This window comes from Globicephala melas, chromosome 17 (assembly GCF_963455315.2).
Source record: "Globicephala melas chromosome 17, mGloMel1.2, whole genome shotgun sequence".
NCBI classification, from domain to species: domain Eukaryota; kingdom Metazoa; phylum Chordata; class Mammalia; order Artiodactyla; family Delphinidae; genus Globicephala; species Globicephala melas.
This window is the reverse complement of record NC_083330.1, coordinates 6,110,657-6,124,735: the sequence shown is the minus strand read 5'-3', so window position 1 is coordinate 6,124,735 and position 14,079 is coordinate 6,110,657. Positions and strand designations below refer to the sequence as shown.

The 14,079-nt window shown below is 42.8% G+C and overlaps 1 protein-coding gene across 8 annotated transcripts in view; it reads left to right on the top strand.

The window, feature by feature from the left end:
- NSMAF (neutral sphingomyelinase activation associated factor) overlaps positions 1-14,079 on the top strand; it is a 65,064-nt gene that overhangs the window by 19,611 nt on the left and 31,374 nt on the right. For all 8 annotated transcript variants that reach the window (XR_009559482.2, XR_009559481.2, XM_060287004.2 and 5 more), the window contains exons 6-9: positions 5,125-5,175; positions 7,721-7,792; positions 8,099-8,146; positions 8,251-8,303. Coding sequence is in view for 6 of the 8 variants with exons in the window: in XM_060287004.2 (XP_060142987.1) it covers positions 5,125-5,175; positions 7,721-7,792; positions 8,099-8,146; positions 8,251-8,303 (224 nt within the window). In the remaining 2 variants the exon portion in view is untranslated. The remainder of the gene's footprint in view (positions 1-5,124; positions 5,176-7,720; positions 7,793-8,098; positions 8,147-8,250; positions 8,304-14,079) is intronic.

The window sequence follows — 14,079 nt, the reverse complement described above, 5'->3', positions numbered from 1 at the left end:
GATAGGGGCTTCCCTGGTGGCGCAGTGGTTGAGAGTCTGCCTGCCGATGCAGGGGACACAGGTTTGTGCCCCGGTCCTGGAGGATCCCGCATGCCGCGGAGCGGCTGGGCCCGTGAGCCGTGGCCGCTGAGCCTGCGCGTCCGGAGCCTGTGCTCCACAATGGGAGAGGCCACAGCAGTGAGAGGCCCGCGTACTGCAAAAAAAAAAAAAAAAAAAGGATAATGTGGAAAAGGAACGTGTTATTCACAAGTATGATTCATGCACTGATAATGAAGAAGCAGCAGGATGACTGCTTTATCGTAGCCTGTGTCATCAATACGATTGCTTCCCAGTAGCCCAGCCTGTACACTGTTGAGTGAATCGTTATAAAAGTGTTACGGCACACAGCGTCGTATCAGATTCATAATTCAGTATGGAGACGTGGTTACATTTTAATTTTCAAAATTAAAAAAAAATTTATTTTTGGCTGTGTTGGGTCTTCGTTGCGGCGAGTGGGGGCTGCTCTTCGTTGCGGTGCACGGGCTTCTCATTGCGGTGGCTTCTCTTGTTGCAGAGCACGGGCTCTAGGCGCGTGGGCTTCAGTAGTTGAGGCTCATGGGGTCTAGAGCGCAGGCTCAGTAGCTGTGGTGCACGGGCTTAGTTGCTCCGCGGCATGTGGGCTCTTCCCAGACCAGGGCTCGAACCTGCGTCCCCTGCCTTGGCAGGCGGATTCTTAACCACTGTGCCACCAGGGAAGCCCCAAACATGATTACATTTTTTTTTTAAACCCGTGGTGATAGAGAAAGACATCTGAACAGTAATGTAATTCTTTGAAAGCAAAGTTACGAAACCAGAAAACTAACACATGATTAATCTTATATTAAAATCACTCCCCTTATGCCTATGCAAGGGTAGGCTGTCCACTTCAGTACAAGTCTCGCACACGATGTTCTACACTATGAATGCTTAGGTGATGACAGTGATGAACACAGAAACGTATCATACGCTTCCTCCACGTGCTTATTAGATGTTCACGTGAAGACACACACAAACACAACAGGTGAGTTTATTAACTGCACGGCAGGATGATTGTTCACTAGTCATTAGGTAGAAGTGGAGCATCCCAGAGGTCTTCATTCCTGTCGTCTGTCTTCACATTGGGCGGGGGGCGGGGGGGGTTTGTCTTGCTGTCGCAGGTGGCAGAGATGGGGGGGGACGGGGCGGGCAGGAGAGGCAGACACATTCAGTTTAACTTTACGGAAATACATCATGATTTCTGGCTGACTTTTCTGCTTTTTTATTTCTCTAAAAATGTTGCTATACGGTACCAATCCTCCTTCCGCCGTTTGCTTTAGTTCCAGTGCCTGTGTCATAGAAGGGTCCACGTCATAAAAGAAGTGAAAAAGCAGTCTCAGAAATCAGTCTGCTGCTAGGTGGTCTCATGTCAGTTTGTTTCCTGGCACTGCTGCTTCTACATCTTCTTCCTCATCATCTGGCGCTGGTTTGGGAACTCTCATCTCCCTCTGGTTGTCTTCTGTTAATTCCTCGGATGTGGTGTCCATTAGTTCTTGAATTTCTCCAAGATCCGTATCTTGAAACGTTTCAACCGCCTCTCTCTTTTTGCCATATCCGTAATCTGATTCATGATTTCCTTGATAGGCTCTGTTGTAAATCCTGTAAAGTCATGCACAGCGTCTGGACACAGTTTTCTCCAGCAGGAATGTACTGTTTTTGGCTTGATGGCTTTCATGGCTTTTTCTATAACAACCATGGCATCTTCAATGGTGTAATCCTTCCAGACTCTCATGATTTCTCTTCCACAGCATTGACAGTCCTTTGCACAGGGTACCATATGTAATAAGCCTTAAAGGTTCTTACGACCCCTGATCTAGAGGCTGAATTAGAGATGCTGGGTTTGGGGGCAGGTAGACCACTTTGACACCTTTGGTGTTGAGCTCATGGGGTTCTAGGTGGCCAGGGGTATTGTCCAATTAAAAGAACATTAAAGGGCAGTCCCGTACTGGCAGAATACTTCCTGTATCGGGACAAAGCATCGATGGAACCAATCCAGAAAAAGGGTTCTTGTTGTCCAACCAAAAGACTGGCAGCTGGGGTTCCCTCTTCCCTTCAAGGCTGGGGTCAGCAGCTTTATAGATCAGGGCAGTCCTGGTCATCGACCCCATTGCATTTGCACAAAACAGCAGAATTAGCCTGTCCCTTCCTGCCTTAAATCCAGGTCCTCGTGTCTCTTATTAATGAACGTCCTTTGTGGGTTTTTTTTTTTTCTCAGAAGAGGGCACTTCCATCTGCATTCAGACCTGATCAGGCAGATATCCTTTCTCCTCAGTGATTTTCTTAATGGTGTCTGGGAGCTCGTCTGCTGCCTCCTGGTTGGCAGAAGCTGCTTCTCCTGTTATCTTGACATTTTCACAGCGAAATCTCTTTCCAAAATTATCAAACCATCCTTTGCTGACATTAACTTTTCCAGCTTTAGATCCTTCACCTTCCTTTTGCTTTAAGTTGTCATATGATGACTCCATGTTAGTCATCACGCAGCAACCCTGCACCCACATAAAAGCTGCATTTTCAGTACATGATAAAAAGGTAGTTCACAAAAGGTGCCAGGTTCTCCCGCCTGCTGGGTAGCTGCCAGATGGCTTCATGAACTTCCTTTTCCTTTTTACAATGGTGTTTACATTGGATTCATTTATCTTGAAATGGTGGCAACCGCAGCGGCTGGCCTCACCTCAATCAATGGCACACGTATCAAGTAGTTCAACTTTCTCTCGTAACGTCGTGACTTTGCTTCTCGGGAGCACGGCCAGCATCACTAGTGGCACTTCGTGTGGGTCCCGTGGTGTTATTCCAGGTTTGTGATCTTAGACTAAACACGACGAAAAATGCACAAGAACCAGGAGGGACCACTTTTTACTGTGATGCCCGATTCCCTGCTGCTCACGCAAAGATGAATAGCGTCCCGCGGCCTTCTGAGGTTACTCTCAGCACTCGACCTCAGCGCAGTATCACAGGAGGCGGCTATGAAGTTATGACCGTGGTACAGTGTGAACTACGGCGAACGTATGCAGCTGTGATTTCATACTGCATCTTTATCGTTATTTACATTTCTCTCGACTAAGATTGGTGCTACCCATGTACGGTCTGTTAGCGTGTGCGTAAGTTTTGATAAGTTTTAACTTTTTGTAATAGATTTGTGTATGTTTTATGGTTGTAAATGATATGATAGACTAGTATCTACATATATTTTATGCGCTCATGACATAACAGTTTAATTTTTCTGATATTTCTAGGCTACACAGTTCATCTTCTTTCAAATTGTCCCAAATCTCCACATCCTTTTCCAGTATATTTACTGAAAACAATCCACATGTAAGTGGACCCATGCAGGTCAAACCCATGTTGTTCAAGGGTTAGCTGTGCTCAATTCATCTGGAGATCTTTAAAAAATTATAGATGAGAGAGGAGTAGAGCTCATTACCACTGCCTTTTTGCTGTGAACCTCACCTTCTTCACCTTGAAAATGAAAGGGTAGAGGTCAGCATTGGCTCCAGTCTCTGCGGATCTCCAGCTTCTTGAAGTGTTCAAAGAAAAGTATCGTTCTGTGATCGAGCAAGCGTGGGAAGAGCTGTGGGAAACAAAGATGCAGAGCTTTCTTTACGCTATAGGACTGGGCGCGAAGCGTTGAGATTCTCAAGGGGTGAATGGTCGGGGGCAGAGAGCCTCCGGTGGTTTTTGGATCACTTAGCCCTCTTGTTCGTGCCTCTTTTTAATGCATATTGAAAATTATTTTATGAAGCCTGGGAGATATCAGATTAGGTGATTTTCTAAGTCTGCCTTCCACGATTCTAATCATTTTAGGGAAGAAAGCATTTCAGAGGCTCTCTTTGACTTCATGCTGCTTTGACTGGCGGATATGAGAGCAGTTATGGCCACATCTGTTTGGGGAAGGAGCACCACGACTGATGATTCTCGTCCACACCTGTATTCTCATTATGTCTAGAGTATCATTCTACACTGTCGCTTTATTCTAGAAAGTCCTTATCTTGAAAGGAGTAGGTACTTTTTCAGTTGAAAGTATGGTTTCCATTATAAAAATATACATTTTATGGACTTCCCTGGTGGCGCAGTGGTTGAGAATCCGCCTGCCGTTGCAGGGGACACGGGTTCGTGCCCCGGTCCGGAAAGATCCCACATGCCGCGGAGCGGCTGGGCCCCTGAGCCGTGGCCGCTGAGCCTGCGCATCCGGAGCCTGTGCTGCGCAACGGGAGAGGCCGCAACAGTAAGAGGCCTGCGTACCGCAAAAAAAAAAAAAAAAAAGTATGTGTGTATATATATATATATATATATATATACACACACACACACACACACTTATTTTAGTATAATTTTAATAAACTTAAGAATAAAGCCCCCAAATCCTCCCACCTCCTTTCAGTAGTTTGTATAAGAGGTCTCATGTCAAATAAACTCAAAATCAGCTTTACATCAAGGTGTGACTAGATATAAGCTACTCTTTCAAGTATTAAGCTTCCTGGGTTAAGCACACAACCAAATGAACACAACTTTTGTGTTTTTTGATTACTTACCAGGTCACAGTGTTTCAGAAATATGTTATGGTTCTTTAGGCTTTTAGAGTTTTGCTTCCAAATATTCTTTTGCTGATAGAATAAAGAGGAGTGTGTGTGTGCGTGTGCGCACGTGTATGTGCGTGTGCGCACGTGTATGTGCGCGTGTGTGTCTGTCTAGAGAAGAGAGTTTTCTTTATGTTGATGAATGGATTTCATACCACAGTGACTTTGTTTTACTCATTTCTTAGAAAATCAGCCTTAGATTAGCTTCCTTCACTTGTCTGGTTACTGGGTACAAGTGATGACATTCATAAAACATCTTAGACGTTGTATTTATCCAGCAGTGGTTGCTACCTTGTTGCCTTGATGAATCTTTTTTTAATTTAATGTTTGTTATTTTAACATCAGAACTTGAAAGCCATACTGATATTAATGCAAGTGCTTTTGGAAACAGATTATGTAACAATGATTTAAATTCGATTCATAACATCCTAATTAACAGTAACTCATTACTGTGATAATGTTTAATATTTTACAAGTATTGATTTGTCTTTCTCAGGTATATTTCATTAAAGAACACAACATTGTTGCACCATATAAAATAGAAAGGGTAAGTAAAGCTTTTCATTTATCCCCCGCAATTTACGTAGTGATTTTGAGCAGTAAGATTCTGTGTCTCTGTTAACTTCTTTAATGCAATGTAATGGGTATTTAAAAGCTTGTTCCCTAGCAGTTATAACAAAATACCAAGGGAATGACAGACTTTAGTCCAAAAGATTTCAATTAACTTTTTAACTTCAAAATAGGTGTGTCTATTAGGGGGAAAAAAAGCTTAAATTATTAGGTTAAAAGTTGAAATCAGAATATGCATCATTTGAAAGATTATTTACTGAATATCAATGAGAACTTCTTTTAAATGTTTGAGAAATACTTATAGGCTATAAAATACCCTTATTTAAGAGCTCAGTAATAGTTTATAAATGCTGCTGATTGGGTAGAAGCCCTGAGGGGCCGTGAACACAAGACTTGGAACTAGACGTTACATCCAACCCTTCTGTGCTTTAATTAATGCTTTACGCTGCAGCTTAGTACGCAGTAAAGGGATAACTCGTAGCAGAAGAGTTTTTACGAGACCTAGAGATGGGACTGCTGCTCCTGTACGCGACACCTCTGAATTAGGAAAAGCCACCCTCTCCGAGCAGACGTCCGACAGGCGGGATGGCAGTTCCGGTCACAGGCCAGCCTGCGGGTCCTCAGCAGCAGCTTGGGCGGGGGGCGCACCAGCCACGTGCAGCCCCCTCTGAGTTTCATGTACAAGAAACATCTGCATGCGCCAGTCACTCAGAAACGGTGAATACTGCGACCTCGTCACTCACACGTGGTGCTGTTGGCACTTTGGGAAGGACGGTTCTTCATTGTGAGGGGCTGTCGCTTACATTACAGGCTGTTCCCACCCACGGGTGCCCCCTCTGCACTGTCCCCCTTTGTTGTGTGGTACCGCACATTGACAAGTGCCCTGCAAGGGTGGCGGAACGCCCCCCTGCCCCCCAAGTTGAGAACCGCTGCCTGGTGTACTCTCCCTGCAGAGGCTCTCCTGTCACCCACTGGAAGTGCAAAGCTGCTGAAAAGTTACATAAAAGGAAATGAGTAAGGTTTTCTGAAGCAAAGAGAAGCTCTTGTGAATTAGGACACCAAAGGATTCTCAGGTTTAAAGGGGCGGGGTTGTGACTTTGACCTTGGTGATGAGACTTGATAGACTAGGAAGCCCAGACCCTTGTTCCTCTTATGGAGAGACTGACTCAGTTCCCTTTGTGAGAAATCCAGAAACCAGTTAAGAGTGCCCTGCGCCCCAGGTGAGCATGAAATGAGCCACCCTGAAGCTGTGGGAACATTGTAGCATCCTTTCCCCGTAGTCCCTCCCCTGGCACTGTGCCACGTGATTGGAGGGAACTCCCAGCTCCCATCTTCTCCCTGGGGAGGGAAAGTCAAGACAGGACCGTAGGTCCAATGTTCTGGCTTTTGGGGGCAGCTGCCTGAGGGACTGGCTTCTGTCTCACCTGTCCTGGACCTCTGACAGGACCCATAATGCTCTAGATGCCTGGGGACCCCTGAAAACAGGAAAGAGCTGGGCATTGTGCAGCTGCTCCAGGGGACCCTGCACCAGAGACACAGGCAGATACAGCCCAGCAGACTCACCCTCAGGGGAAAGAGAAGAGTGCAGCTTGTGACACATAAAATTAACCGCCGCAACACTTGCACACCCAGTCTCAGAGCACCTGAGTGTATGAAGCCAGCACTGACAGGACTGAAAGGAGAGGCTGACAGCAGCACAGGACAGAGGAGACTTCCGTCCGTGCCCCACCTTCAGTCATGGGTAGATCATCCAGACAGAAGGTCACTCAGGAAACGGAGGACTCGACCAGCACTCTGACCAGATGGACCTCACAGACACACAATGTCCTGCCCAACGGTAGCAGGACACACGCTCTTCTCACGTGCACACGGGACATTCTCCAGGACAGGTTGCGTGTCAGGTCACAAAACAAGTCAACAAATCTAAGAAAATTACAACCACCGTGGAGTGAAACCGGAAATCCATAGCAGTGGGAAAATTCACACGTATGTGGAAATTAAGCAACACTCTTGAACAACCAATGGGTCAAAGAAATAAAGAGAAATTAGACTCGAGGGAGGGGATATAGGTGTACATACAGCTGATTCACTTCACTGTACAGTAGAAACTAACACAACATCGTAAAGCAATTATACTCCAATAAAGAAGTAAAAGAACCAAACCCAGAAAACCTCAAGATGATCAAAACGAAAACAGAACATACACCCAAACTGCAAAGATGCCGCAAAAGCAGTCCTAAGAGGGGAGTTTAGTGTTAAACGCTTACCTTGAAGATCTCAAATTAAAAAACCTAACTGTACACCTCAAGGAACCAGAAAAAGAAGAGCAAACTAAGCCCAAAATCAGCAGAAGGAAGGAGATAGTAAATACAGCCTAAATCCAACAGACTCTGCTCCCCCGGGGCGCTCATTCCGTGTGGGCGGAGGGAGGGGCGCCAGGCAGGTCCCTGCACAGGCCAGCAGGGGGCTGCAAATGTCTTAAAGTGATGGGGCCTGACGTGCTTGGTCTCCCTCTTTTTTAGGGCACAATGGAATATGTCTTCGAGTTGGATGTTTCAGGGAAGGTGGAAGGTGTCGTGGAGACATTGCTTCAGGTAAGCCAGGACTTTTCTCAGACATTCACTGGCAAACTGAGGCATAAACTTTTTTTTTCTTTTTTTAAAGAATTTCATACTCATATGTCTTACCAAAACCATAACCTTTTTTATAAATCTGAAACAGATTTACTTGATACATGTTGAACTTGAAAACTATACATTAGGCAGAAGCCATAGATATATCAGAGTCATTTTACCTGTTACTAAGTAACAGAATGGTGGTTGTGTTTCATTGTTTCTAAGGAAATATCTTCAAAGCATCTGAGAGAAAAAATAAATTCTTGTGTATTTATATAATTGTAGCTTCACAGAGCATCCTGTCTGGACAAACTTGGGGACCAAACTGCTATGGTAAGAGTTTCTAAAGCTCTGTATCTTTATTGTGAATGAACGTGTATTGATATGTCACTTATAAATCCTTATATCCATACTTTTTAAATGATTCTGTTTTAAAGATAACAGCCATTTTGCAGTCCCGTTTGGCTAGGACGTCATTTGACAAAAACAGGTAAGTTTTCAATGATTTTGTTTCCTGATTACGAAAGCAGTGGCATCGTCACCTGGTGCCTCATTCAGTGTGTCCAGAACCGATAGTGGGTGTTACCACCTGCCTCACCCCAAACCTGCTCGTCTGGGGGAGTGGCCCTGGTGTCAGTGCCAGAGCAGGGTCTGGGGCCTCCTTGCCACTTCTCCCAGCTGACATCTGTCCATCAGAAAGGCCTGCTGCCAGGTGCTCTCCACGATCTTCCCAGTCTACGAGCTCCTGTCTTTTCACAGGTTAGCGCCTCCGTTCAGGCCACCAGCCCCTGCCACTAAGATCACAGTGACAGCATTTAGCTTGTCCCCAGCTCCAGCCTTCCCTGCTCCAATCCCGTTTCCCTCACTGTGTCGAATGTACTTTTAAAATACATTCTTTCTAAGGAACTTATTTCTTTATATCACTTGTCTGTTTGAAACTCTTCCAGACTTCCATCGCCTTCAGGGTAGAGCCTTAACCTCACCTGCACGCGGGGCGCTGGTGTAGCCTTCGTCACTGTTCCGGCCGCCGGTGCCTCTTGCATGCTCTGCTCTGGATCTCTGCGTTCTGTGCGATTCCCGAGGTGCCTTATGGCCTCCTGCCTCTTCTGCACCCGCCCAACTCTTCCTTACTCTTCTCATTTCAGCTGAGCTGGCGTTGTTCTGGAAAGTCTTTCCTGTCCCGTCAGGCTGTTAGGTACCTTCCTGAGGTGTCCTGCAGGGACCTAGAGACCACATTCTTACTGATCTAATGGAGTTTTGTTTCGGTTTTTGGTTTTGGGGTGTGTTGGGTTTTCTGTTTGTTTGGGGGTTTTTTTGGCTTTTCTAAGTATCCAATATATTTTCTGCAAGTAAGTATACTTTTATACTAACCTGTTCTCGTATTTGTTTCTTGCCTTATTTTAAGTAGATTTCCTCCTGTTAAGTAGATCTGGGCCATTTGTCTCTCTCTCCATCTGCGGTGTCCCTGTATGAATTACTGTAGCTTTAGGACAACTCTTTTTTTTTTTTTACATCTTTATTGGAGTATAATTGCTTTACAATGGTGTGTTAGTTTCTGCTTTATAACAAGGTGAATCAGTTATATATATACATATGTTCCCATGTCCCCTCCCTCTTGCGTCTCCCTCCCTCCCACCCTCCCTGTCCCACCCCTCCAGGCGGTCACAAAGCACCGAGCTGATCTCCCTGTGCTATGCGGCTGCTTCCCACTAGCTATCTACCTTACGTTTGGTAGTGTATATATGTCCATGCCTCTCTCTCACTTTGTCACAGCTTACCCTTCCCCCTCCCCATATCCTCAAGTCCATTCTCTAGTAGGTCTGTGTCTTTATTAGGACAACTCTTAATATCAGGCAGTGCAGGGTCCTGCACCCTATTTCCCTTCTTAACTTACGTCTTCACTGTTCTTGGTCTTACACACTTCTGTGTAAATTTAGACTCCGCTTGTCAAGTTTCATAAAGGAAAAGCCTGCTGGGATTTTGACTGTGATTGCAGTGAAACTTTCCATTTATTTAAGTCTTCTTTATGATTTTTCTTTATAAAGTTCTTTCTTCTCTTGTGCTAGATTTATTCCAGGTACTTCGTGTTTTTGATGGTGTTGTAAATGATATCCTAAAATATTTCATTTTATTGTTGATACTTAGAATGTAGTAGATTTTTGTGTATTCGTTTTGTTTTCAGCAACCCTGCTAAACTTGTGATCCATTCCATTAACTTTATATATAGGTTCTCTAATATGTACAAAATCTTACGTAGCGATTGTTTCAGTCTCTAGATATCATTTTTATTTTAGATATTTATTTTTAGATTTTTGTATTTGGAATCCTCAGGCCTAGGACAGAGTAGAAAGTATTGGTTGAATAGATTCATTTATGGATTATTATGTGCTAGGCTTTTGCTAGAAGCTTATGTGTATAAATGAGATTCGTTTGTCATATTCTGTTTTATTGCTACCTTTGTGACCCTTACACTACATTTTCAAATGTTAAAGAATTTGCCAGAAAAGCCATCTGGCCATTAACGTGTTTTCTGTGTTTCTGTTTGTTTACTTCTTTTTCTGTTTCACCTGTATAGCATTAATTTTCTTTTCATTTTTGTACTTGTAGGATATATTAGTTAAGTGGATTGTTGGGAGGAAAGAATAGCTTCCATTTTAGGAAGGAAAAGGAGTAATAAGAATTAGTCTCTTTTGACCTACTTAGAATGCGTAATTTTTCTAAGTAGCAGTTTAGACTTTAATCCTGGGCTTCAGCATGACATTAATGTTTAAAATGGTTCACTGTGAAACTTTTGATTTATCCAGTCTCCGAAGTGTTAGGCTGAAGAATTTGGGGAAGACTTTTTTTGCAGCGTGAAGTGAGATATTTCAGGATTGTATACTTCCTCCAAAAGAAAGAAGGTAAATTTTTGCTGAGATAAATTTTCATCATACTTGCAAGGAAATGCTTTTCTGTTGAAACTATATTTATTTTTCCCTATTCATTCTAAAAAAAAGTTCAAGTCCTCACAAGTTGAAAGATAATATAGTGAACACAGATACCCTATGGGTCACCAAGCGTTAATTTGTCAACATTTTGCTGAATTTGCTTTGGTTCTTACATGCTCAGGCTCATGCTCTTGCTTGCTCTGTGTGTGTGTGTGTGTGTGTGTGTGTGCATACATGTATAAATAATGCATTATATGTCTGTATATATGTTGTATGTATGTATAGCTGATGTGCATATGTATGTATGTTTGTGTGATACATATAAAATATATGCATACAACTTTTCCCTGAACCATTTGAAATGACACTGCAAGACTTCCTGACACTTCACCCATAACTACTTCAACATGTATCTCTCACAAGAAAGTTCTGTGACATTCCTCCATACTGTTATAACACTCAAGCAGCAATATTCTATATGCCGGGTAACTTATAGCTCCATATTGAGGTTTCCCCATTTATACCCCAAAATGTCCTCTTTAAAATACTTTGGACTAATTTTAGATTTAAAGAAAAGATGTAAAGACAGTGAGTGCAAAGAGTTCTCTTCCCCTCATCCAGTTCCCCCATTATTATATGTTTAGTGGGTGTGGATGCTGTAATCGTAGATTTGTTGGCTGTAATCCTAGACTTTTTTTGATGCTATTGAAATTTTATTTTCCAATTATTTGTTACTGGTATATAGAAGTAGTTTTTTGTTGTTGTTTTTTGTTTTTTTGTTTTTTAGAAACAGTGACCTTGTATCCTGTGACTTTTCCAAATTCAGAATTTACTCATTAGTCCTAGCAGGTTTTTTTTGTAGATTCCATAGAGTTTTCTATATCCATAATTATTTAACCTGTGAATAATGACAGTTTCACAGAAATACTTGTGGCTTTTATTTCTACTTCTTGCCTCATTGCACAGTTTGATTAATAGACGCAGTGGGAGCAGACATATTCTTGCCTTGTTCCTGATCTTACAGGAAAAGGGTTTAATGTTTCACCATTAAAGAATGACGCCAGGGCTTCCCTGGTGGCGCAGTGGTTGGGAGTCCGCCTGCCGATGCAGGGGACACGGGTTCGTGCCCCGGTCCGGGAAGATCCCACATGCCGCGGAGCGGCTGGGCCCGTGAGCCATGGCCGCTGAGCCTGCGCGTCCGGAGCCTGTGCTCCACAATGGGAGAGGCCACAACAGTGAGAGGCCCGCGTACCACAAAAAAACCCACCAAAACATACAAAAAAGAATGATTCCAGCTGTAGGTTTTTCATGGATGCCCTTTATCAGAGTGACGAAGTTTCTTTTTATTCCTGGTTTGCTGAGAGTATTTTCAAAAATAAGTTTAGAATTTTGTTAAGTACTTTTTGTTCATTTATTGAAATGATCTTTTTTTCTTTAATTCTGTTAATGTGAATTATATTGTTTTTTCAGTGTTAAAACAACCTTGTATTCATGGGATGAATCCAACTTGCTTACGATATGTTGTTCTTTTTACGTATTGCTGGATTTGCTTTGCTAGTATTTTGTAAAGGATCTTTGCATCTCTGGTTAGGGATGTTGCTCTGTAAATCCTAGTGTATTTGTGAGGTTTTGCCGTCAGGGTTATGCTAGCCACATAACATGAGGTTAGAAATCTCCCTTTATCTTCTGTTTCCCAAAAGCGTTTGTGTAGGATTGTATTTCTTGCTTAAATTTTTAACCACATTTACTGGTGAAGCCATGTAGGCCTGAAGTGTTCTTACTTAGTCTATTTGCTTGACACATAGTTAGGTTGTCTGTTTCTTCTTGTGTCTATTTTGTCGAGCTGCATTTTTCAAAACCTTTGTCTAGTTCATCCAAGTTGTCAGATGCGGGCATCAAGTTGTTAATGTCCTCTGAACGTCAGTAGGATCTGCAGTTATGGTCCCTCTTTCATTCCTTACGTTGATGCTTTATGTTTTTTCTTTATCAGTATTGCCAGAGGTTTGCCAATTTTATTAACCTTTTTAAAGATCCAACTTTTGACTTTATTGATTTTTCTCTATTTTTATATAAAAATCATTTTATATAAAATTGATTTCCTTCCTTCAGCTTACTTTGGGTTTAAATTGTTCTCTTTCCAGCTTCCTACAAAGTTTAGATCACTGATTTTAGACCTTCTTTTATAAGTAGGACTAGAACATAAATTTACCTCTAAGCACTGCTCAGCTGCATCCCTCAGATTTTAATATGTTTTTATTATCATTCATATGAAATATTTCATAATTTCCTTTGTCATTTCTTCTTTGACCCATTGGGTTTTTTCTTTGGGTTATTTGGAAGTATGTTGTTTATCTTCTCTGTATTTGGGGATCTCGTTACTGTTGTATTGTTATTGATTTCTAATCTAATACTCTCTTGGTTCAGAGAGTATATGGGTCAGTCTTTTTTTTTTTTAATAAATTTATTTATTTTATTTATTTATTTTTGGCTGTGTTGGGTCCTCGTTGCTGCACGCGGGCTTTCTCTAGTTGCGGCGAGCGGGGACTACTCTTCGTTGTGGCACGCGGGCTTCTCATTGCGGTGGCTTCTCTTGTTGCGGAGCCCAGGCTCTAGGCACACGGGCTTCAGTAGTTGTGGCTCATGGGCTCTAGAGCGCAGGCTCAGTAGTTGTGACGCACGGGCTGAGTTGCTCCGCGGCATGTGGGATCCTCCCGGACCAGGGCTCGAACCCATGTCCCCTGCATTGGCAGGCGGATTCTTAACCACTGCGCCACCAGGGAAGCCCTGGTTCAGTCTTTTGATGTTTGTTGAGATGGGTTGTATGGCTCTGCGTAGTCTGTCCTGACACAGGTTTCCCAGGCCCGTGAAAGGAACGAGTGCTCTGAAGTTGTGGAGTATGGTGCTCTGTACCCGTCATTTAGGGCCAGTTGGCTGATGGTTGTTCGGATCATCTATACTGGACTGACTTTTTGTTGACTTGCTCTGTCACTTCCTGAGAGGAGGGTGTTAAAATTACCAGTAATGATTGTGGAATTGTTTATTTTCCCCTGTATTTCTGTCATTTTATGCCTCGTGTACTGGCAGGCTCTGTTATTAGGTTTACATACATTTATAAGACACCAGTTTTCTTACATGTTGTGATTGCATGCTGTATCTTTTTCTCTCCTTTTTAATTTTAACTTGTCTGTGTCTTATTCCGTTTCTAAAAAACACTTTATATAGTTGAGTCTTTTTATACAGTCCGAAAGTCTCTGCTTGTTAATTGGATTGTTTAATTCATTTATAATTATGTAATTATGGATATAGTTGGTTTTTAAACCCACTATCTTAGTATTTGTT